We start from the raw sequence: 25073 nt of genomic DNA on the forward strand, positions 1-25073 counted from the left end.
CTGAATGTTTAGTGGCATTTTGAAAACATTGAACTATGTTATGTTTAAGAATAAAGATATTGAAATAATATGTTGCATATTGTATGATTCATTGTTTAAAAAATCGCTTCACTCTGCTAGATATTTAGGTTACATAGTTTTCTTTGGAAAAAGATGATTTGCAAATAGCATCCTCATGTTTCGATACATTCTGAAACTTACGTTCGAATTTTTAGCATAAAATGTCCCACAGCATATTCTTCAATTACGATAAACTACATTTACCACCTCATACTTCTACTATGATTATTTTTGTTTTCTTATATATATTTGATACGATACTCTTTTTTTAAACAGAGCTCGCAAGGTCCTTAAAGTGGTCCTAAAGCCCTATACCTGTAATGTTAAAAATCGCCGAACAGTTTCACAGATTAAATAGCATACTAAAAAAGGCTCGAAATTTTTCCCGACATTCAAGAATCTTGTTAGCCAGAACCCAAAATGTTTTATTTTTGGAAAATTAGGTAGTAAATTATTTTTAAAAGCATATTAAAGTTTTGTTACATTTGATTTTGTAGTTCTGCTTGTGGAAGTTAGATGGCGCTGCAAGGCTACAAGAAGTGTGAATTTACTATTTATGAGAACAATTTGCGAAAAAGAGCATAAAATGCATATTTATACTCTCATTGATTGCAGATTCTTTATGTTTTAGCTTATGCTTTATGTATGTTTATTAATACAGATTAATAGCTTTATTCCAAAAGCAGTTCTAAAACATTTTAATCAATATTTAATTTGTGAAACAGTTCGGGAGAATAGTCACTACGTAATAATTTTATCAACATCGAAAATCAGAACGTTTTTTCCGTTGTTTACGAAAGCGCTTGAAAGAGAGTTATTCTGGATTTAGCGACTAGCTTCGGCAGTATCAATGTTTACATTGATAGCGATTAATTTCCTGTACATTTAAATTCGAAATAAACATGATAGGTGAACGAAATAAAAATCGTTGCAGATCTAGAAGCAAACGTGTTAAAGTGTTGAAACTTCAGAGACGTAAGCATAATTTAATCTACATACTTATATGTTCTGTTGAGATTCCTGGCAAATGTCTCAAAAGAATACTATCAGCCAGTTGGTTTTACTAACGCACATTACAGAAATATTTCTATCACAATTGTTATATTTTCTAAACGAATAAGAGCTCAATATTTTTTGTTTTCTCAAAAATCAAAACTTTAAATATTATATTTAATGTGGTATGGAATAATTAGTTGATTATCCATATTAGATCGTTCAAAGGTTTAATTATATGAGCATTTTGCTCTTAAAAGGAAAACATCATATTCTTAGTTGAAAACAAAACTTATTTATTCATATTTCTATACCATCACACCGCCACGCTGCTAAAGACGTTCTGCTCCTCTTTTCTAGGGTTGCATTATAATTGTTGTCGGTTCGGCGATGATTTTATTCGCCACCGCCACAGAGTATCTCCCCAGTGACTGACTGTAACTGAAGAAACGATATAACCACTCGAGCAGAATATATAACAAGAATTGTACAATGAATATACCTAATAATAATATGAAAATTAGTAAACAGAAATTTAAAAAAAAAATACATAAAATTTTTTGCCACTTTAAAACAGATATTACAAACTAAGCTACAAAAATGAATTACTTAGTAATGTATGTCTCTAATTTTTTTGGAAATCTGACATGTCTGCCAGATCTTGTACGTGCAACAATTGGTTGTTGCTTGGCTGGCTCATTTGGTACAACTGGTTTTGACACTACTTTTAAAAAAGTTTCCTTTAACACTAGAAAGACGGAAATTTCGTATATACCTATATTGCCTAAAAGCAGTCAAAATGACAGGATAGTGAATGCGTAAATAAATTTGTTTAAAATTATTTTTTAACATTTTTTATATTATTTACAGTTATATAACAAGTTTTTAGTAAATATTAACAATAAAAAAAACTATATGTTGTACAAAAAGTCACAAAATTCTAAGCAGATGTGTCATTATGTACATCATTGTTTTTCTAATTGAAATTAAAAGCAGTCAAAATGACTTCATTAGGCAATCTAGTGTTAAATAAAAGGCGGGTTTCACTCGATCAAGATAAACCGTTGTTTTTTGACAATTCAGTTCAATGGTAATGTTTTTTTCGTTCTATTAATCACTTTAAGAGGACCGGAGTAAGGCTGACGCAATGGAGGTTTTACATGATCTGCCCGAAGATAAACATGGGAGCAAATTTTTAAATTAGGATGCACGTAAAATTTTTCGTCGCGATGTGCTGTTGTGACAGTTGGTAATATTTGCTGCATGTGATCTCGTAATTTTGAAATGAATGCATAACTGGATGTGGCTGGTTTTGTATTTTCAAATATCTCACATGGCAGGCGTAAAGGAGAACCATACATTAGTTCAGCTGGAGAAAAATTTAAATCTTCTTTAATGGATGTTCGTATCCCCAATAGGACAACTGGAATGGTGTCATGTCACCGATCATTTTCATGTGTTTCTTGTGCAGATTTTAGATGTCTGTGGAATCGTACTACTATTCTGTTTGAAATCGGATGATATGCTGTAATCCGTATTTTAGTCGTCCACAATAAGTCTGAAAACGCTCTGAACAACTCCGATTCAAAATGTGCTCCTCGATCGGTTGTCACGATGGAAGGACAACCAAATCTGCTAATCCATGCATTAAAGAAAAATTTGCAGATGGTTTCTGCTTTTTGGTCAGGATGGCCTCCGGCCATCTGGTAAATCTGTCAATCATTGTCAAAATGCAATTTAAACTACCAGAAGGAGGTAGAGGTAAAACAATGTTCATATGGACATGGGAAAAGCGTCCATCAGGAAGAGAAAATGTTCCAAGAGGTGTTTTAGTATATCTTTAGACTTTTGAGAGTTGGTAAGGTTCGCAACACTTAACCCAGTCTTTTATTTGGCGTTTCATGAATGGCTATACAAATCTATATTAGATTAATTTGGTAGTGGCTAGAATACCAGAATGAGACATATTGTGTAGGTGACCAAATATGATTTTTCGATACTACTCGGGTACAAATGGTCTTGGCTGGCCGGTTGATGTATCCCATATTAAGTCATCATCAGAAATATGACATTGTTTTATTTCAAGTTTCAGAGAAGTGGTTTGATTATTATGATATTTAAGTTGCTCTGGATCATTTTTTGTGTCTCAGCAAATTTTTTAAAATCTAAAAACGTTGCTTTGGAAATAGAATCAAGTTCAATTCTAGATAAAGCTTCCGCAACTATGCTTTGAAGACCGTGCACATGACGGGTATCTGTAGAGTATTGGGAAATGAAATCTAAATGTCGTACTTGCCGAGGTGAACATTTGTTAGGATTTTGTTTAAAGGCAAATATTGAGGGTTTTTGATCTGTATAGATTTGCAATTTTTTCCCTTTTAACATGTGACGGAATTTCTTAATCGCGGAGTATATAGCAAATAATTCCCTGTCATACGTTGACCAATTGCGCTGACTTTTATTTAATTTGGTAGAGTAAAAAGCTATAGGTTCCCATTTATCTTGCAAAAGTTGCATTAAAGCGCCACCAACTGCGACACTCGATGCATCGACCTAAACACTCATTTCAGCTCCTGGAAAGGGGTGCCTCAAAAGTGTTGCCTGAGCAATAGCGTTTTTAGCGGCAATAAAAGAAATTTCAGTGCTTTCGTTCGATTTAAGAGGTTCAGAAGAATCGTGACCTTTTTTTTTTTTTTTAATTTAAACGACTTAAAACTCCTCATGCACCACAAAGTATAGCATGAGGCTTACAGTTGTAAGTAAAAAACAAAAGGAGAAAAATTTACAAATTTACATTAGAGACAAAATTCCGCAAGGCCGCAAGACTTTCAATACTAATCGTGATCTTTGGAACGAGACTTTTTTTCTGTTTTTATTCCCTTCTAAAAATTTAACTAAAGGAGCAATTATGTGGGCGGCTCTTGGTATAAAACATCGGTAAAAATTAAACAATCCTTAAAATTGACAAAGTTTAGTGAGAGTAGAGGACTTGGAAAATCAGTTATGCACTTAACTTTATCAGGAAGGGGTTCAATTCCTTTTTCAGAAAGGTTAAAACCTAAAAAATCAATTGATGATAGGCCGAAAATACATTTAGAAACGTTTATGCAAAGACCATATTCCTCTAATCTAGAGAATAAAGCCTTAAAATGTCTGAAGTGCTCATCTAGATCTTTTGATGCAATAAGAATATCGTCCACAAAAACATAAACGTTTGTTAAGCCACGAGTGACTTCATCGATGAACTTTTAAAAAGTAGCACTGGCATTGCATAGCCCAAATTGCATCATCAAACTCTAATACAAGCCAAATGGGGCGCATATCGCAGTCTTGTGAACGTCTCCAGGATTTATGGGAATCTGGTGATAGGCTTTGACAAGGTCGATTCGACTAAATATCTTAGATCCATGTAAAATTGCAGTAAAATCAGCGATGCAAGGAATTGGGTATTTGTCTTTAACTGTTTGTGCATTCAAAGCACTGTAATCACCCACTGGTCTCCATTCTAACGATCCCTTTTGAGGTATCATATGAAGAGTTGAAGCATAGTTGCTGCTAGATGGTTTGATATGCCCTAACTGCATCATGTTTTCGAATTCTGATTTGGCGATTTTTAGCTTATCAGGAGCTAACCTACGTGGCTTTGCCACTGCAGGAGGTCCTTTAGTTATTATGTAATGTACAGTATTATGTTTCACAGGTTTATTGGGATCAGGTAATTTTGTTATACATGGATATTCTTTTAGGAGATCAAAATATGTATTATCTTGAGAAATTGTCTTAACAGTATGCAGTTCCGTTTGCTTTAAATGACCAGGAGTTTTTAACTTCTTTTAAATCTCTAATACATTCATTTCTAAGGTCAATCAATTCAAAATTATGGTGAAACTTAGCTCCGAGAATAAGTGTATTTACATTGGCAGCAAAAAATGACCAATTAAACTGCCTTCTTTACCCGAAATCTAAAGTTCAAATTTGTTTAACATAAACATTAATTGTTGAGGAATTTGCTGCAATAAGTGTCTGTTGGGATGGGTTACGTTTTTGAAAATTATTTGCACTTAAAATCGAAACATCACTGCCTGTGTCTACCAAAAAGGAAACATTTGTTTTTCGGTCTCTAATGAACAGGCGACGTGAAATTTGAGGCTAAGAATAAGTCGCCTCTACTCTTTGCTGGTTTCGTTTCCCTGCCAAGCACAAGGTTGAACACATTTTTCGGGCTTACATTTTTTTCCGAATTGATGGTACCAGCAATGTTCTGAATTTCGATACTGAGAGTTGGATCGAGATCTATTACGAGGGCTACTACCGTTTCTTTGAAAAGGTGATCTACCTCGAAATGAAAGGCGATCAATCCTTTTATTTATTTTCTCGATTTCGCGAAATATTCTATCTTCATTTGACTGTCCATTAGAACCAGAAATAGCAAAAGTTACAACTGGGGACGGGGTAACTTTCAAAATTCGATCCGAAATTTCAGCCGTTTTGTCGACAATTATATCAGAAACTGCTGCTAATATTGATTGAATGGAAAACGGCAGTCGCTGTAAAAACAATTCCAGCATAAGTTCATTTGGAACCTTAAGCGATTGAACACGGCTCTTCATAGAACATAATAATTCGGAAGACTTTCTAGAATCCAATTCTTCACCCGATTAAAGCTGTCGAATCTCTTGCTGGGAAGAATCCCCAGAATGATTTATAAGTTCTTCCTTTAGTTTTTCGTATGGGTCAATTGCATACCCTCCAACTTATGAGGATTTTGAAAATAATTCTTTCTAGTGGTAGCGAACCAAAGTATAAATTTTTAAAGCAAATGGATCTCTCATAAAACTTTTATCAGAACTTAAGAATTTAGCCATATGGCCTGCACTTTTATAAGTAATAGTGAACAAGTTACGCTAAAATTAATTTTTTTTAAATATTAAGACATTAATTTTACTACCGTCAGAAAAGAAGATTTCTGAAACTACGGAAATTCCGTAGCAGTTGGAGGGTATGCAATTGCATCGGGTTTCATAAAAATATTACGAATTAAGGAAGCTACATCGGGAGGAAGATTCGAAACAACATAATTATATTTCGTTAGAGACTCTGCAATTGCTTTTGGTTTTGCTAATGAAAATGTGCTTTCGCACATAACAAACCATAAGGCAGGGTAGGGTCTATTCTGTTGTAAACAGGAATTTGGACAGCCGAAACTTCAGTCATTATGCAAGGTCTTCAAAAGCAAATTACTAAATATTTGCTTACAATGATTTAAATGACCTTAAAATAAAAACAATAAATTCCAAATTTGCAAATAAAACTATATATAACATTACTTAATCAAATAAAATAAAATATTCACTAAGAAAATGAATAAAAATAAATGAATTGATTTTCTTAACCATAAGAACATATTACTCGACATTTAGAACATTACTGTTATCCAAAGCTTTTTAAGTTTAAAAATAATTTGACTAAATAAATAATGATCCAGTAGCACTTATCTGTATATTTGGTTCAGTTGTATGTAGATTCTTTTCAATTTGCATAATGTAGAACAGTTCTTTTGAAGAAAATGTTCTCAGGTTTCTGGAACAACAATCTACAGCTTACTTCAAATTTCAATCAATTTTCATGCGTGTTATGTTCAAGGTCACTATTATGGAATAATTAGTTGATTATCCATATTAGATCGTCCAAAGGTTTAATTATATGAGCATTTTGCTCTTAAAAGGAAAACATCACATTCTTAGATGAAAGCAAAACTTATTTATTCATATTTCTGTACCACCACACCGACACACTGCTTATGACGTTCTGCTCCTCTTTTCTAGGGTTGCATTATAATTGCTGTCGGCTTGGCGATGATTTTATTCGCCACAGCCACAGTGGGTACATTCTCAAAAGTTCAATTTCAATCTTGCATGATTTAGAAATTATTATCATCAACTAAAATCTATGATCCCTGTGAATTAATAACCTATAATTAATATATAATTTTATATTAAAAATATAGCGATTATAGCGTTAAATTCTCTCTTTTTCTATTAAGTGTTGATGGCACCGTCATCTGAATTTCTCAAAAGAATTTAAAATTTGAAAGCAGTTTTTTTTTTCAAAATCATCAACTAGAATTTTTAGTAACGGATATTTGAAGTAAATAATATAGCATTGTTAGGATTTTATTTATTCAAAAAACAGTATTGTGGTGGCACATTTTTCAATTGAGGAACACTAAAATTTAAACATTTCATATATATGATCTTTCTGTTTTTAATGAAAATAGCATGTTGAACTGTTAAAATTATTTTTTAACTGCATTGAATTTTAACTAGACAACTGTTGCAAATCCTCCACCTCCATCTGGCGGACAAAGCTATAACTCATTTTCAGCTGTAACCAAAACTAAAGAGTTTATGAATTATGATTATTATCGTTCGAATACGAAGGGAGCAACCGCTCCGTTCAAAATTATTACTCCTACGCTTTAATTGTAAATATCTTCATTAAAATTTTCCTATTATTCTTTTTACTAGTTAATAATTGAGTCTCAACGAGAAGTATGTATCTATTAACAGAAAAAATACGGTCTGATCCGTATAGAAGAAGAAGAAGCGATTTAAAGAAGAGGTAAGCTTTTACCCAAATTATATTCTACTGGCTTTAAATCGTAAAAGAACTGTACCATTTTTAATAAATACTGGCATCCCTGCTGGAACCTGACCGTTCTTGAAAATAGTTAAACAAATTTGAGATTGAAAAGGAATAGGAATCGAAAGTGAAACTTTTGTTTACAATAGAGATCGTCAGAATTAGAATACTTAAACAATGGCTGACGACATAATTGCACGACTTAAAATGCGGAGAGGTATTGTAAGATCATCGGTAACTAATAAAATGAAAACTATTGAAAATTAAACCGAAAAATAAATTTCTTCAGAATATTTAGAAGAGTCGGTAGAATTGTTAACAGAATTAGCGGTTGAATTGGATTCTCTCGACACGGAATTGCAAAAAATTCTTGATCCAAAAGATCTCGATGCTGACATTAATTCCGCTTTGGAATATCGTGAAAAAATAATAACATGGAAATTTAAAGCAAAAAAGAAAACTAAAGAACAGTTATTGAATTCGAAACAAAACAAAAACACACATCAATCGGCAGGTAAAAACGAAACATTACCTGATTCCAGTTTAAAGATCACATTAGAAAATATGTTTCAAGATAAAATTCAAATAAATCTGCCAAAATTATCCATCCAAAAATTTTATGCAGACGTAAGCCAATGGCTTAGTTTTTGGAATTCATTCGAATCTGCCATGCACAATAACAATGTATTAGATAAAGTAAACAAATTTAAGTACTTAAAATTTTGTTTGTCTGGAACAGCGCTTCAAACCATAGAAGGATTTGCCATTACGGCTGAAAATTATGATAATGCTATTAAAATGTTAGAAGATAGATTCGGACGTAAAAAAATTTTAATCAACACACACATGAATAAAATATAGAATATTCCACCATTGAAAAACTCTAATGATGTGAAATCGTTTCGTAATCTTTTCGATGCTGTTCAAATCGAAATTAGAAGTTTAGAAACATTAAACGTTCTACCTGATACTTATAGTGCTATGTTGTCTCCCATGTTATTAAAAATGATCCCCCCTGATTTAGTTTTTGAATTCAATAAACAAATTAAGAATTCAACTTATAACACGAAAGACATACTTGATTTTTTATCGAATATTTTGACTGCTAAAGAACGATCATTTTTGTCAGTCGTTAGAAATGAAGGTCTAAGGACCTTTTCTCCCTTCCCCCGTTCTCAAAATGAACATAAAAATGAGAAAGTGATTACTGGCGCCGAGTTGTTTTGCTCTTCGGAAATAAAAACTCATAAATATTCAAATTGCGATTTCTGTTTAAAAGCTCACCGAAGTGAAATATGCCCGATTGCTTCTTCATTGAGTATCGAAGAAAAGAAAAATATTTTACTTAAGAATGGCGCATGCTACAAATGCACTTCTTTTTCGCACACAAGCCGTCAATGCACGAATAAAAATATTTTTTGCAAGGATTGCGGAAGAGGTCATGCTTCGATTATGTGCCATAGTGCGAATAATAAGAAAGAAGAGAAACCTAACCATGAAACAAATAATATTACATCAGAAAAAACTGTGTCAGCCAATAGTTCCTGTTATAAAGAAATTCTTTTGCAAACTTTAATTGTGTGTATAAATGTTAATGTTGTAGATTATTATGTCAGTGGGATCCTTGACTCAGGATCACAGAAGAGTTACGTCTCTAGATTCGCCGCAGAATTTTAAAAATTGAAGTGTTTGGGTGAAGAATCTGTGAACCATGGCCTCTTCGGAGGAACTGTGAAAAGGGAGAACCATAAAAAATATTGTGTATAATTAAGTAATATTGATAAAAGGTTTTCTTTAATAGTAAATGTAATGGATCAGGAGAAAATTTGCATACCTTTACCAAAGTTAAGAGATGCTAATAGTGTTAATGAATTAAAGAATTCTGGAATTTTTATCAGTGATATTTTCGTTAATGATAATGTTTGTCTATTTGAAAAGGATCCAAAAGAGTTGCATTTTCTATGGCAGAGTCTTTACGAGAGTCATTAATCATCATAGAAAAGGACTGTTAGCGGTAAATACAAAACTGGGTTGGACAGTTTTGGGAAAAACAGAAGGCAGTGAGCAGGATTACATGAATTCGAACATTTTATTGTCTCTTCATGTCAATAATTTTGATATCTCAGAATTTTGGTCACTTGATACCATAGGTATTCGTGATCCAAGAGAAAAGGCTTCTAGGAAAGAAATAGAAGACGCAGCTAGGGAACACTTTTTACAAGCTGTTACTAGGGACAAGGATGGCAAGTACGAAGTTAATCTACCTTGGATTAAGGATCACCCCCCAATGTTCGATTGTAGGAATATTGCGGAAAAAAGGCTTGATAGGTGCGTAAAATCTTTCGATCGATCAGGGAGAGTAACAGATTATGAAAAGGTCTTTGAGAACTGGTTTGAAGAGGACATAATAGAAAATGCAGAAATTATTAATAGAGATGGTAAAGAACATTTTTTAACTCATCGTCCGATTTTTAAAGATAACTCTACTACAAAAGTGATACCAGTTTTTGATGGCTCGATTAGACAAGAGAATTATCCCTCTCTAAACGATTGCCTTGAAAAAGGTCCTAACCTCATTGAACTTATACCTTCGATAATAAACAAATTTCGTCTTATAAAATTTGACATAATAGTGGACATTGAAAAGGCCTTTTTACAAATTGGAGTACAAAAGAATGATAGACCTTATTTGAAATTTCTGTGGTGGGAGCATGGAAAGAGACAAAATTTAAGATGTTTTCAACACAAGAGAGTAGTTTTTTGGCATCTCCTCAAGCCCGTTTTTATTAGGAGCCACAATTGAATATCATCTAGATAATGCTCCGCCACATTTGTAAGAAACTGCTTGCAAATTGAAGAAATCTTTCTACGTGGATAATTGTGTATTAAGTGTCGACAGTGCTGAAGAACTTTATAAATTTATTCTGGAATCTCACGCAATTATGAGTACTGCCAAATTTAACCTTCGAGGGTGGGAGTGCTCAAGTACATCAACAGAAGCAGAAAATCGGAAGAAAATTACAAAATCGTTCCTGTTTCAGGTCTCAATTGGAACTTACCTGGTGATACACTTGGTGTAGATTTGAAAAGTTTTTCTAAAGAAGAAGACGAACTTATAACAAAAAGAAAGATTTTATCGTCTGTCCATCGAATATTTGATCCGATTGGTGTCACATGCCCTATAACTTTAGCCCCAAAGTTGTTATTATATGATTGTTGGGAAAAAGGAATTTCTTGGGACACTGAACTTTCATCAGAAATGCAAACCAAGTTTAAAAAGTGAAAATTGGAAATATCGTCTCTGAGCGAACTTACCATTCCAAGGTACTTGATGAAATATTCACATTCAGGTGCCAAACTGTCTTTACATCTCTTCTGTGATGCTAGATGTTCTGCATATGCCTGCTGTCTATTTTTAAGAACTGAGTATTCTAATAATATGACTTGTCAACTTATTCAAGCCAGAAATTGTGTGGCCCCCCTAAAGAAGATGACGATTCCTAGATTGCAACTACTAGCCTGTACGATTGGGGCAAGATTAATTCAAACCGTAAAGAAAGACTTGGGATTAGATGAAATCATTCCTCTTCTTTGTTGGTCTGACTCAGTTAATGCATTTTACAGGATAAAAAAGAATGACAACTGGGGTGTCTTTGTGTTCAACAGAATTCAAGAAACAGGAAAATTAACCAATCCTGATGAATGGAGGCATGTTGCTGGACCTTTAAATCCTGCTGATACACCTTCTAGGGGCTGCAACGCTAAATAACGGATAAGATCTATCTGGTGGGAAGGTCCTAAGTGGATAAAGTTGCCTTACAATGAATGGCCTCAGTCCAGCATTAATCCCGATTTAGACATAATTAATGCAGAGAAAAGGAAAACCATTGTTTCTGCCATCAGCTGTGAAACAGAAGAATTGAAATTTATTTCAAACATGTCATCATATAGAAGGATTATCCGAGTATTCGCCTGGGTTCTCAGATTTTTGAATAATTTACGAGCCAAAGAGCACAAGACGAAGGGAAAATTGAAAATTGAAGAGCTTGATAAATCGGAAAAATATTTATTGAAAGAAGTTCAAAAAGGACGCTTTAAGGAAGAACGGAAAACAGCCTTCGAACTGTTCTAGATGAACATGGACTTTTAAGAGTTGAAACCAAAATATCACTACGAAAGGATAAAGAGACTTTTCGTTTTCCTATTCTTCTACCGAACAAGCATCCAGAAGTAGACAAATTAATTATGGAAAAGCATCTAGAATTTAGACATGCAGGAACTCAGACTTTAATGAGCATTTTAAGAGAGTCGTACTGGATCATTAAGACAAGAAAAACAGTTAGACAAGTTATTCGAAGATGTGTGATATGTAGAATATACGGAGCTCAGCCTATTGAAACCATTAATGTTCTTCTTCCAGAAGATCGCGTGACAGAGACTATGGTGTTTGAAGTTGTTGGAACAGATCTGTGTGGACCATTCTTCTTAAAAGAGGGCCATAAAAGTTGGGTAGTGATTTTTATATGCGCGGTTTACCGTGCGGTTCATCTTGAACTTGTGTTATCCTCATCAACCGAGTGTTTTCTTTTGACCTTCAGAAGATTCATCGCTAGAAGAGGCAGGCCCTTCATAGTCTACTCAGATAACGGGACAAACCTAGTAGGAGCAGCTAACGAGCTAAAATCTGTAAATTGGGAAGAAGTCGGAAATTTTGCCACAGCAAAGAAAATACGATGGAAGTTTAATCTCCCCTCCGCTCCTTGGTAGGGAGGATTCTGGGAGAGTCTAGTTAGAATGTTAAAGATATTACTCAGAAAAGTTCTTGGAAGATCTTGTCTTAACCAGGATGAATTAAACACCATATTGTGTGATGCGGAAAGCATAATAAATTCTCGACCATTGATATACCTTTCCGAAGATCCTGATGACCTTATAGCTCTTTCACCATCTATGTTTCTACAAGACATAAAAGAAATTGGAGTGCCTGATTTTGACCTCATTGACTCAAAGAAACTCAATAAAAGACTACTTTACAAGCAAAAAATTTGTCAAGATTTGAGACTTCGATTTAGAAACGAATATCTGGGACAACTAAGAGACTTCTCGAAAAATAGTGAAGAACCTTCTATTAGCGAAGGAGATATTGTGTTGGTAGGAGACACTAACACCAAGAGAATCAATTGGCCATTGGCAAAGATATTAAAGACATTCCCTAGTAAAGATGGGAGAGTGCGAGTAGTAGAAGTCAAAACAAGAAATGGGAAGTTTCTAAGACCTATACAGAGACTTTATCCCTTGGAAGTGAGTGATAGACATCCACCTGATTTTCGATCACAGATTGATGCGGGAGAGCATTCACCTGAAGAGACTATTATTCCTCAAGTTCCTGACTCTGAAGGTCCTCAAGAGCCTGTTGCCCAGTGTTCCCGTTACGGGCGTATCCTAAAACTGCCTAAAAGACTTAACCTGTGACTTTATTATCTCAGACTTTAATTTTCAGGACTTTTACCTTTTATTAGTGACTTTAACTTCTTTTTTCCAGATGTTGAGTTTTGATAACTATTTTTGCAAAACTCAAGGTGGGAGAGTGTTGCGAAACCGCCACCTCCATCTGGCGGACAAAGCCATAACTCATTTTTAGCTGTAACCAAAACTAAAGAGTTTATGTATTATGATTATTATCGTTCGAATGCGAAGGGAGGAACAGCTCCGTTCAACACTTTACTTCTACACTTTAATTGTAAATTTGTTGTTTTGTTTGTTTGTTAATTTACGTCGCACAAGAGCTGCACAATGGGCTATTGACGACGGTCTGGGAAACATCCTGAGGGATGATCCGAAGACATGCCATCACAATTTTGATCCTCTGAGGAGAGGATGGCGCCCCCGCTTCGGTAGCCCGACGACCTGCGCGCGAAGTCGAGTACTTTACGGTAGCACAGTTTAACGAGGACCAATACCGCACACCCTCGGTCCCTACGCAGACTGATCCAAGTGGTCACCCACCCGCACACTGACCGTAGCCAGTGATGTTTGACTTCGGTGATCTGCTGGGAACCGTGTCTTAACGATCAGTCCACTGCGGGACTTGTAAATTTGTAAATATCTTCATTAAAATTTTCCTATTATTCCTTTTACTAGTTAATAATTGAGTCTCAACGAGAAGTAGGTATCTATTAACAGGAAAAATACGGTCTGATCCGTATAGAAGAAGAAGAAGCGATTTAAAGAAGAGGTAAGCTTTTACCCAAATTATATTCTACTGGCTTTAAATCGTAAAAGAACTGTAGCGTTTTTAATAACAACAATTTTAACTCTTTACAATGGCTTCACTCTTTTTATTTATTTTTTTAATTTTGTAACATAATTTAAAGTTTAATAATAAAAAGCTGCTACGCAATACATACACATACATTCATTCATTTTTATTCAACTTAAATCAAATTATATCTATATCTGAATATTAGAAAAAGTTTAGGAAATTTTGAATTAATAAAATTTTTTTTAATTGATTATCATAACGAAAACAATCAAACTACAGTACAAAATGCTCCTGTATACATTTCCACTGCACCCTATTCAAAGAAATTTTCTATATAAACAGGATACACACTTCCTTTGAATGAACCCGCATTGAGTAGAGTACACACTCTCTGAGATTTTTGTGCCTACAGCCCTCGGATTTTCAAATTAACCCTGCCAATGACTATAAAAAATCCTTTGGAAGTATATACATTTTCAAATATAATGTTAAAAGATTTCAATATAAGTACGTCCTTTAAAATAAGTGACATTAAAGCAGTAACATTTAATTAACTATATTAAAAACCTATGATTATTCTGCTTGCGCTTTTATAATTCGAAAAAATACTTTCATTTTTGTCCAACTAAGATTATTAAAAATCATTTAAGCTAGATTAAATTTAATTACATCAAATTATAATTTATATAACTTGAATTGCAATGAAAAATCAGATTAAAAAATTATTTGGGTTAATATCTATCAACTCCGTAAAATTAATATATATATATTATTTTGACGCCCGGTGGCTGAGCGGTAGCGCTTCGCGCTGTCGTGCCACAGGTCCTTGGTTCGATCCTTGGGCCGGGCAAGGCCGACTCAGCCTTTCATCCCTTCAGTGGGTCGATAAAATGAGTACCAAGCATGCTTGGGAACTAACACTGGGGGTTCCGCGTTCGGCTGACCACCTGACCGGAACATATGCTCCTGCACCCCAGAGCCCAAGGTCAAGAAAACTGAGATGGGCACAGTCGGCCTTGGCCCTCTTAATGGGCTGTCGCGCCACTGAGTTAGTTAGAGTTAGTATATATTATTTTGCAAGTCCACTGATTTCTTGAGTTCAAGTGATTAAACTGTATCGCTAAATGCAGCCTCTTCTTCATCTACTAGGTTTGAATACCTTCAGTTAGAAAGCATTTGTCCTTTATTAAAGCATTTGTCTGTCTAAAACCTTTATTTTTTTCAACATGATGCTTATAAATGTTGATTATTGCTTCGATTTTAAAATATCTTTAAAAAAAAAAATTTCTAAGTATGAATGATATTTTATAAATTTATTAAATGGTAGTCTAAAATTGTATTATCAGTTCTTTTGCAGATGACTTTTTTATCTTTTTTTTATTTCAACTGATTAAGAAAATGTTAAAAAAAATTTTAATCTATTTTATAATTAAACTTCAGTTCAATCGAGTTTGATCCAGGGTTGGCATGATTTAAATCACATGATTTTTTTTTCGAATCATTGATTTCAGTAACAAAAAAAAAGGAAAAAAAATTTTTTTAATGCAAAATTTATTCTTATATTCTTTGGGTTGTGAAGTTTTTCAAATTTTGATTTTATCGATATTGAAAGTTGTAACCAAAGTAACAATAAGGCAGGAAATGTATGTAAATTATTTGATGTCAAAAATCGTCTGATAAATGAAAAAGGATACTATTTGTGAATAAAAGTTCCACGAAACCTTCAAATTATACAATATATACATAATAATATAAAATAATTTGTTGTTTAATAACCATTTTTTGATTATACTTATTTAGTGTCATGTTTATCTGACTGCAAAAACTTTAAATACTCGCCAAAATAGGGACTCAAAGAATACAGTTTTTAAAGTATTCTAATAAGTGTATTCCACTAATAAAAAGCTAATGCTTAATCTTTGATAATTTTTATTATCTTTTAATTTTTTATTTATTCCAATAATGAACTCAAAATTATTATTGATAACTGCTTAGCTTTTGTAAAAGTATTGATCTATAAATAAACCTGACATATAATTTATATCAATGATTTGTGCTCTCAAAGTCTGATGCTCAGTGCTGGATAAGTGCCTGAATTAAGTGATGCTGTTAAGGCAACTTCAAATATTAAGTGATTGTAATTTTTCATGTTTCAAAATATATTTTTCATGTGAACATAATGTTTTTATTTTTGTAGTACTGATGCTTGTGCTACTCTACATAGATTATTTCCGCATTCTGAAGCAGTTCAATCATAGCCTAAGAGGTTTAAATTAACACTAGAATTCTGCAAATATCATTTTTTAATACTTTTTTCAAATTAATTTTAGATAGTGATGTAGTTGAATAAAATGACCAATCCTGTAAATGTTATACAAATAGTGACAAAGGTTAAGTTTTGTGTTCGAACTACCAAATTCTTTTTAAGTTCAGCTGTTCTTATATAATTTAAAATTTTGCTTTCTTTGGCTAAAGCTTATTTTATTTAAAGAAAAACTGTACTTTTTTTGAATGTATCAAAAGCACCACTAATTAAATAATACATTCCAGAAATTCAGTTTAGTTTTTGTTGTATTGACTCGATTGACCATCAGAAACATTTTATTAAAATTATTTGCTATGGTAGATTGTTTTTGCCTCTTATTTGAAATATTTATCTTATTTTTACCCAAAATGACGTGTTAAATTGAAAAGTTAAAAAGTATAAAAATCTCATCTCCTTTCTTAGGATGTACTTTTTATCTCATGATCAAAATGGAACAGAAATTGGTGAAATTTTTTTTAGATATTGAAATAGAATAATTTTTATTCATTTTTTGTGATATGATTATTTTTTACCTTTGATCGATTCCCTGTCTCTATGGAATCTTCACTATTTCAGGAAACCCTTCCTTTTTCTCCCATACCTAGGTATTTTCCCTTTGGCTATATTTATATTTTTACCTTAAATTATGCATTTGGAACTAAAATTATAAATTTTATTTTGGTGTGTTTAATAACAAGCTTAAGTCACAAAATTTATTGAAAAGACTCTCTGTTTCTCTCTTTTCTTTTTTTATGGGAAACTCAAACCCACTAAAATCTTAGGGTACGGTACAACTCTAATTCAAACATTCTTTACATCAGTAATAATCTTTTATTCAAGCTCAACATCGAAAAAAAAGTGGACGTTAAATTCATATAGTAATTGCTAAGATAAGCTTTTTAATGGATTAAGGCTATGGTTCTTTTTCCCATCTCCTCCCCTCTATTCCTTCCATCCAAAGACCCATAAAAGTGTTTCAATTATTTTATACTTCTTGTGTGTTGAAAATTGTAAATTATTTTTTACTTGTTTAGATTTCTTTCCTTCCTGTGCATTTATAATTTTTCTGTGTTAATTTATATTGATCTAACCAGCTGCAGAAATTGCAGATTACTTCTGTACTTTGTTTGATAAAATGTAATAAAATTATTAAACTGAATTTGTCTAGTTTAATTTTGTATATATATTCAAAAGAAATTATTTTAATTTCCTCCCCATGTAAATAAAGAAAAAAAAATTTGTCAAGCGTGCTTCTCACTGTCATAACTCAAAAATTATTAGAAGAAACAAGAACAGATATGGTAGAAAAACAAATCTAATGTCAAAACATAAAATGAACATTCTGCTATCAAAATATCATAGATGCAACTATTTTAGGCCTGAGTTAAAGGTATCTTTTTATGTCTCACTTGATTCACTTTAGTAGAAACTATTTTACTAAGGGAATTAGGATTTTTTTCCCTTCCAGCCTCATACTCTTTTGTCTGTAAATGGGTAACTCTACTCGCTTTAATTTTTTTAACACTATATTTACGGGTATCGGCCGCATACCTATTTTTACTGAAATCCGTCTTTTTGACGGGTAAATTAAAATACTCATTTTCGTAAAACTTTTATTTTTAAATTAATGGTTTTTTATTCACAGTTGTTTTCAATACATTTTTTACAAGTAAACTCTTTTGGATGCACACTTTCCACATACATACTTATTACATTTAATGCAAATGTTATTAGACCTATTTTTTTTTACATAACCCAATTTGACAAGATTTTCGCACATTTGGATTTTGTGAATCAGATAATGAATTAAAACTTGTATTTTGTTCATCGCGATGGTTACTGCCTAGTTCTTCAGCCAATTGGAAAATTAAATTCTTGCGAGTTATTTTTACTCCAGTGGTCTCCTTGTACAATATCCAGGCATTGATGGCTGCCAAATCTAAAATGTTATAAAACACGTGAAGCGGCCATCTACGGGATCCTGCTTTCACGCTATATTTTCTAGCCATTTGGTCTACAATTGTTACAAATTTCTGCCTGACCAGAAGAGGGCGTTGTAATCACTCACTCATTATAATTCTGTAAACACTTATGTGGCAAGCAATGGATTGAACTGGATGGCTCATTGGAGAGCCCCTTTTCGTATCATATATTTTTTATTGTTTTATTATTAAATTTGTTGTTATTAAATATGGTTTCTTTAATTAATGCTCCCATTCACCACTGAATCATTCTGCAACATGGTGCATTACGTCCGCGAATATCACTAAAATAAAAACTGGACTGTACGACAAAAGGTTGTTTGTACAAAAAGGAATAACAATCGGAATACAATATCGGTGTATAACTAATTACTCCCGATCTTGTAAAACTGGGACATTATTGCATTATTGGACTATTGCATTATTGGATTTGGCACATTATTTGGATTTGGATTGCAAGGTAGGAGATTTTATCACTTATTTTACTATTTGAAAATGGATAAGATTAATAAGCTTATAGAAAAAAGAAGCAGTGTAAGAAGCGGTATAACGAAATTAATTAAAAGAATGAATGTAAAAGAGCAAGCGGAAACTGATACGTCACTTGCAGAACTGCTAGAACTTTTAGAAACTAAAGAACAAATTCTTAAAAAACATGATTCGGATATAGAAGATCTCATAACTGATCCAGAAAAATTTAAAGCTGAAGTTAAGGTATCAGAAGAGAACGAGGAAAAGATTCTTTCTACTAAAATAAAGTTAAAAAGTAAAATTAAAGAAATTAACAAGGAAATAAATCATGTAGCTGAATTAAGTCATAATACTTCTACTGAAACTGTAGAACACACCTTTTCGGCCCTTAAATTATCTAAATTAGAAATTCCCCGTTTTTCTGGTGATTCCAATTTCACGAAATTCCTTAACTGCTTTAATAGCGCAATAGGTACAAATGATTCCCTATCTAAAATTGAAAAATTTCAGTACCTAAAATCCCTTCTTTCTTCCCCCGCCTATAATGCTGTTGCTGGATTTGAATTAAACGATAAAAATTATGATTCTTGCATTGAACTATTACAACAACGTTATGGTAGAACTAATTTCATTATTAATTCTTATATGACTAAACTACTAAATTTGGAGCCGGTTAGAAACTCATTTTATGTTAAAGGTTTGCATAAACTATATGATGAAATAGAGGTAAACATAAGAAATTTACGCAGTTTAAATGTTACCGAGGGATCGTATGGTCATATATTAAATCCATTGTTATTGAAATTATTACCCCAAGATTTAGTATTGGAATTTCATAGGAAACGTGATAAAAATAAAAATTGTGAAGTCTCAGAGTTCGTGAAGTTTAAGGAATGAGGTCGAGTCTAGAGAAATTTGTGAATCTGTAATAAGTTGCCCCAAAAAATACGGAACAAAACGTAGCCCCTTTCAAAATTATCAAAGCGGACAAACTTATCAAAAGAATTTCTCTAAACCTAAAAACGTAGTCACAGCCTCAACGTTACATACTCAGTCAAAAAATATTTGTATTTTTTGTGGTTTGATAAATTCGCATGATTCTGTTGATTGTAAAAAATTGGATGTTGAAACAAAAATTGGTAAACTTATGTCTGACAGACGATGTTGTGTTTGTTTCAAAAGGAATCATTTCAGTAAATTATGTAGATCTGGAATTGTATGTAAAATATGTAATTCTAAATACCATCACGAATCAGTTTGTAGGAAAACTCTTAAACCACAAAATTATGCAAATAGAGCTAATGAAACAAAAACGGAAAACGATACTAACCCAAATAAATATCAGTCTAACTCAAAAGTCAATGTTGAATATTTCTGTTTCACACAATAATATATTTTGCAAAGATAAAGCTTTTCTACAAACATGTTCTGTATTAGCTTGTTCGGATAAAAATTCGATTTTGGCAAATGCCATTGTGGATAATGCGTCACATAGGAATTTTATAAGCTCGAAATTAACTAAAGAATTAAAATTAAAACCAGTACGCTATGAAAAATTAGCAATTTATTCTTTCGGTCAAACTAAAGCATGTGAAAAAGAATATCCTATAATCTCCTTAAAGGTCATAAATAAAAGCGATAGTTCTAAGTGGGTCGAAATCGAATGTTTAGTAACACAGTTTATTACGAATCTAACTATGAACAAGCCAGATTTGCTCTTAATGAATGAGTTAAAAACTAAAGGATATGAACTCGCTGACTCATTTGAAACTACGAATTGCGATTTATTGATAGGGAGTGGTATTTTTTGGAGAATTGTTTATAATGAAAGGATGAAATTAAACGAAGATGTAAGTTTAATTAATTCCCATTTCGGATGGTTACTTTCTGGGTATAATAAATTGGGTCATGACTCAACCGAAAGTTGTGAGAATGTATGCTTAACTATGGACTCTACTTCTATTTTATTTGATCTTAAGCTATTTTGGGAAATAGAAGAGTTTCCGAATGAGAAAATATGTCTTTCTGAAAAGGATAATCAATTGATAAAAAATTTCGAGGATTCTTTGCGATTTAATGGAGAACGTTACGTATGTAAATTAATGTGGAAGGATAATTTAGGCCCCCCTTTGGAAATGGACTCTAATTATGCAGTTGCAAAAGGGCGTTTTGATTCGTTAGAGAATAATTTTTAAAAAAATCCCGAGATTTTAGGTCAATATAAACAAATTGTGTCGGGACAAATAAAATGTAATATTGTTGGAAATAGTGTGAATGAAAACTTAAATTCAGGATATTTTATGCCTCATCGTGCAGTAATTAGGAATGACAAGGAAACAAGCCGCGTTCGTATTGTTTACGATTGTAGTAGTAAAGTAAATGAGAATAAAAAATCTTTGAATGATTCGCTTGAATCGGGAATTAATCTTTATCCAAATTTATTGGATATAATTCTTAAATTTCGAGAAAATCAAGTCGCATTTTGCGGAGATTTGGAAAAGGCCAATCATATGATAGAAATTGCGGAAGATGATAGAAATTATCTAAAATTTTTATGGTTTTCGGATGAAACAGATAATTCAAAAAGAATACTTCAATTTAATCGCCTTCCTTTCGGATTAACGACGTCATCATTTGTTCTTGCTTGTGTATTAAAATTTCATATTAGGAAAATTAAGGAAGATCAACCAAATTGTTATGAAATTAATTCTCTATACGTAGATGATTTGTATTACGGTGCTAAAACTATTCACGATGCGTATCAATTTTCTTCATCGGCGATTGAAATATTACGTGACGCCGGATTTAATTTAAGGAAATTAAAAACTAATTGTATTGAACTAAATGAACTCTGGCGTAAAAACGGATATGAGGAAAACACTGATTTTGGGCAAGGAGCAGGTTTCTTAGGATTAAAGTGGGATCCTATTGAAGATAAAATTAAATTAGATTTAAAGGATTTAAGGTATTCCTTGGAATCAGGAAACACCAAAAGACAAGTGTTGAAAATTATTTCTAAAATTTTTGATCCATGTGGATTCATTAGTCCATTTGTAGTTAGAGCTTAAATAATTATGCAGGAAATTTGGGAGCGAGGTTTAAAGTGGGACGAAGACTTACCTAGCGATTTGGTAAAGAAATGGAAAAAATGGTGTTCTGAAATTACAGATTAGGACAATTATGTTATAATAGAACGAAAACTATGTTCAACGGCGGATATTAGTGATGTTTCTCTTCACATATTTGTTGACGCAAGTCCTAAGGCTTACGGAGCCGTGGCATACCTTCGTTATAGAACAATTGAAGGACATATCGAAGTTAAATTCATAATTTCTAAGTGCAAGGTTGCTCCATTAAAAACTTTGACTTTGGCTAGATTGGAATTGATTTCAGCTCTCGTCGGTGCTAGATTAGGGAAATATTTACAACACGTTTTTCCTAATTTCACTCAACAGATATACTATTGGAGTGACTCTAAAATTGTTCTCCACTGGATAAAAGGATCTTCAAGGCTTTGGAAACCATTTGTGTCAAATCGAGTGGCAGAAGTGCAGACACTTATGCTTCAAGAGTGTTGGAACCATTGCAGCGGCGCGGAAAATCCTGCTGATTTCATCACAAGAGGAGAATCTGCAGTTAAAATCGTGTCGAGCTCCCTGCGGTGGTCCGGTCCAGTTTGGTTGTCCCATCCGGTCAACTTGTGGCCTGCAGTAGATTTTTGCAACCAGCCTGATGACAATTATAGTGATGTGGTCAAGAAAGAACAAAGAGTGTTGTGGTGAACACTGTGACTCAAAACAAGACTTCTGACATTTCTCTTACAAAGTCTATTGATATTAACAAATACAGCAATCTTACTAGACTTTTGAGAGTGACAGCTTGGGTAAAAAGGTTTGCCCATAATGCCAAGCCAAATTCTTCGAAGTTGAAAGGACCTATTAGTGCTTCTGAACTTCAAAATGCTTTGCATACCTGGATTAAAACTGTTCAACTCTTGCATTACGAGAGTGAAATCCAACAACTCCTCTCTCAAAATACTTTGAGTAAACATTCACGAATTTTCAATCTCAATTGTAAACTTAATGATGATAATCTTTTATTTTTACAGGGACGTTTGCAGTTCTCAAGCGATGATGTGAAAACAAAACATCCTGTACTACTTCCTTCTAATGATAAATTCGTTGAATTAGATGCTCATGTCAAAATAGGTCATTTAGGTGTAGATTCCACTTTAACTCACTTAAGAGAACAATATTGGATAATCAAAGGTAAACAATTTGTCAAAAAGTTTTTAAGAAACTGTTTAATATGCAGACGTTATAAGGTGAAACCTGGTACTCAAGTGGTAGCTCCGTTACCACCTGACAGAATTAAAGAACAACCTCCTTTTGATATTTCTGGTGTAGATTTTGCTGGACCTTTTTTTGTTACTGACTCTAATAATAAGTGTTATTTGTTAATTTTTACCTATGCAGTTACTAGAACTGTGCATTTAGAGCTAGTTATTAATATGAATACTGATTCTTTTTTATTGGGATTTAGAATATTTGTTTCTCGTAGAGGATTGTGTTCGATTTTGTATTCAGATAATGCAAAAGCCTTTAAAAAGGCAAATAGTGAACTAAAATGGTGGAATCAAATTAATGATCCTCAGGTAAAAAATATGCTTGCTTCTAAAAATATTGTTTGGAAATTTATTGTAGAAAAAAGTCCATGGTGGGGAGGTTTCTGGGAGCCACAGATACGTACAGTTAAATCTTCTCTAACTCTTAAAGAATTAGAAACTGTCTTTTTGGAAATTGAAGCCATGATAAATTCTAGGCCTATTACGTATCTTTATAACGAACCCTCAGAACCTTCTCCATTCACACCTTCTCATTTTTTAGTTGGTAAAAGATTAATGTCTTTACCTGTTGTTAAGTATAAACCTAATGATTTGATTGTAAATAGAGATTCATTAACTAAAATGTATAAATATCAACAAACACTTTTGGATCATTTCTGGAATCGGTGGAGGAAGGAATATTTACTTCATCTAAGATCTGCTTATACTTCTTCACCACCAGGTAAGATAACATCATTTAAGGTAAATGATATTGTTTTAATCAATGATGACCGTTATCCCAGAAATATATGGATGCTGGGAAGAATTTTGGAAGTGTATCAGGGACGAGATGGGAACATTCGTTCACTTTTGATAAAAACCCCTAAAGGAGATATAAGACCACGGTGCGCCTTAACCAAAGTTAAATAAAATGCTCTTACACCTCGAAAATTAGAAGAGATTCTGAATTTACAATGTTAACAGATAATTAAAATCAAAAAATCAAAATAATCTGTGGAGAGATTTTTAAAAAAATCCACTTTGAACATTTTTGCGCACGAAGTTTGATATTTTGGAAAATGAGACGTTGTTTTATATCAATAGAAAGGAAAAAAATGATATAATAATGATTTTTCAGTTGTAATTCTATTAAACTTTTATTATTTAAACATTTTACTGCTGATAAAATATGAAAATGTAACATAATTTAATTGTAATTACATCAATTTAAACATGTGAAGCATTATATCTATAAAGAGCTCTCGAAAGGTGTTTAGAATAATCCGGGTGATTTGCAGCAACCTTATTAATTTCCCAGGAGGACTTTAAGAAATCAAAATGTACGGACTCCATCGCCTGCTCCCTAAAAAATGCTAATCCTTCACCGTTTTTGTCACAGAACTGTTCAATGTGAAAAAACACTGCATGAACCTTTGGTGTAACGCTGACTCCTAAGTCCATATAGTTCTTTTTGAAAGCTTCTATGCCTGCTTTGAAATTTTGGTCAAGATTATTTCCGAGGCATGCAGAAACCACTTTTTTGAAGTCGTCAAATACTTTAACGTACTTCAGTATTGCTGGATTTTTAAGCTGGTGCAGAAGTTCTTCTTTATCCAAAAGTGTTTTGCATGCATTTCCTTTAAACCCAGAACATCCTCGTCTGATTTCACGCTGAACATGACAAGCTTCTGTCCATGTCAGCGACTCATTTTCACACTCTTTCAACATATGCGTGAAAACAGTGTTAACAACACCAAGCATAAGGTGTAATTCTGGCGGTGGAATAATGTCTAGGAATGTTTTGCCTCCAACAGTTGCAATTAGCGGTGGATGAATGCAATTGAAATAATCTTTCGCTTTGTTTTTGAACCCTTTCCTTCAGTCAGCCAACTTGTATAATACGATGAAACATTTTCGGGGGATCTCAATTCGCCACAGCTGCTTAGCTCATCTTTCTTGGCATAACAATAAGTGCATGGGTATGTGCTGCTGTGCGACATTATAGCTGCTAAGATATTCGCTAACTTCAAATCG

At 33.0% G+C, this 25073-nt stretch overlaps 5 protein-coding genes across 5 annotated transcripts; all 5 read left to right on the forward strand.

The window, feature by feature from the left end:
• Positions 1–9613: 9613 nt before the first annotated feature.
• On the forward strand, positions 9614–10498 carry LOC139427295 (uncharacterized). The gene has a single exon (XM_071188468.1). The coding sequence runs from the start codon at positions 9614–9616 to the stop codon at positions 10496–10498; it is 885 nt and encodes a 294-aa protein (XP_071044569.1).
• A 528-nt stretch (positions 10499–11026) lies between these two features.
• Positions 11027–11464, forward strand: LOC139427296 (uncharacterized). The gene has a single exon (XM_071188469.1). The coding sequence runs from the start codon at positions 11027–11029 to the stop codon at positions 11462–11464; it is 438 nt and encodes a 145-aa protein (XP_071044570.1).
• A 476-nt stretch (positions 11465–11940) lies between these two features.
• LOC107446174 (uncharacterized) lies at positions 11941–12462 on the forward strand. The gene has a single exon (XM_016060746.1). It carries the CDS (start codon positions 11941–11943, stop codon positions 12460–12462), a length of 522 nt encoding a protein of 173 aa, XP_015916232.1.
• Positions 12463–12489: 27 nt separating this feature from the next.
• LOC107446175 (uncharacterized) lies at positions 12490–13167 on the forward strand. Its single transcript, XM_016060747.1, has one exon. It carries the CDS (start codon positions 12490–12492, stop codon positions 13165–13167), a length of 678 nt encoding a protein of 225 aa, XP_015916233.1.
• Positions 13168–18811: 5644 nt separating this feature from the next.
• Positions 18812–23969, forward strand: LOC107446176 (uncharacterized). Its single transcript, XM_071188470.1, has 4 exons — positions 18812–19331; positions 21008–21771; positions 22171–22493; positions 22565–23969. The coding sequence occupies exons 1-4, from the start codon at positions 18812–18814 to the stop codon at positions 23967–23969; spliced, it is 3012 nt and encodes a 1003-aa protein (XP_071044571.1).
• Positions 23970–25073: the final 1104 nt, after the last annotated feature.

The sequence above is a fragment of the Parasteatoda tepidariorum genome, unplaced genomic scaffold (assembly GCF_043381705.1).
Source record: "Parasteatoda tepidariorum isolate YZ-2023 unplaced genomic scaffold, CAS_Ptep_4.0 HiC_scaffold_1044, whole genome shotgun sequence".
NCBI classification, from domain to species: domain Eukaryota; kingdom Metazoa; phylum Arthropoda; class Arachnida; order Araneae; family Theridiidae; genus Parasteatoda; species Parasteatoda tepidariorum.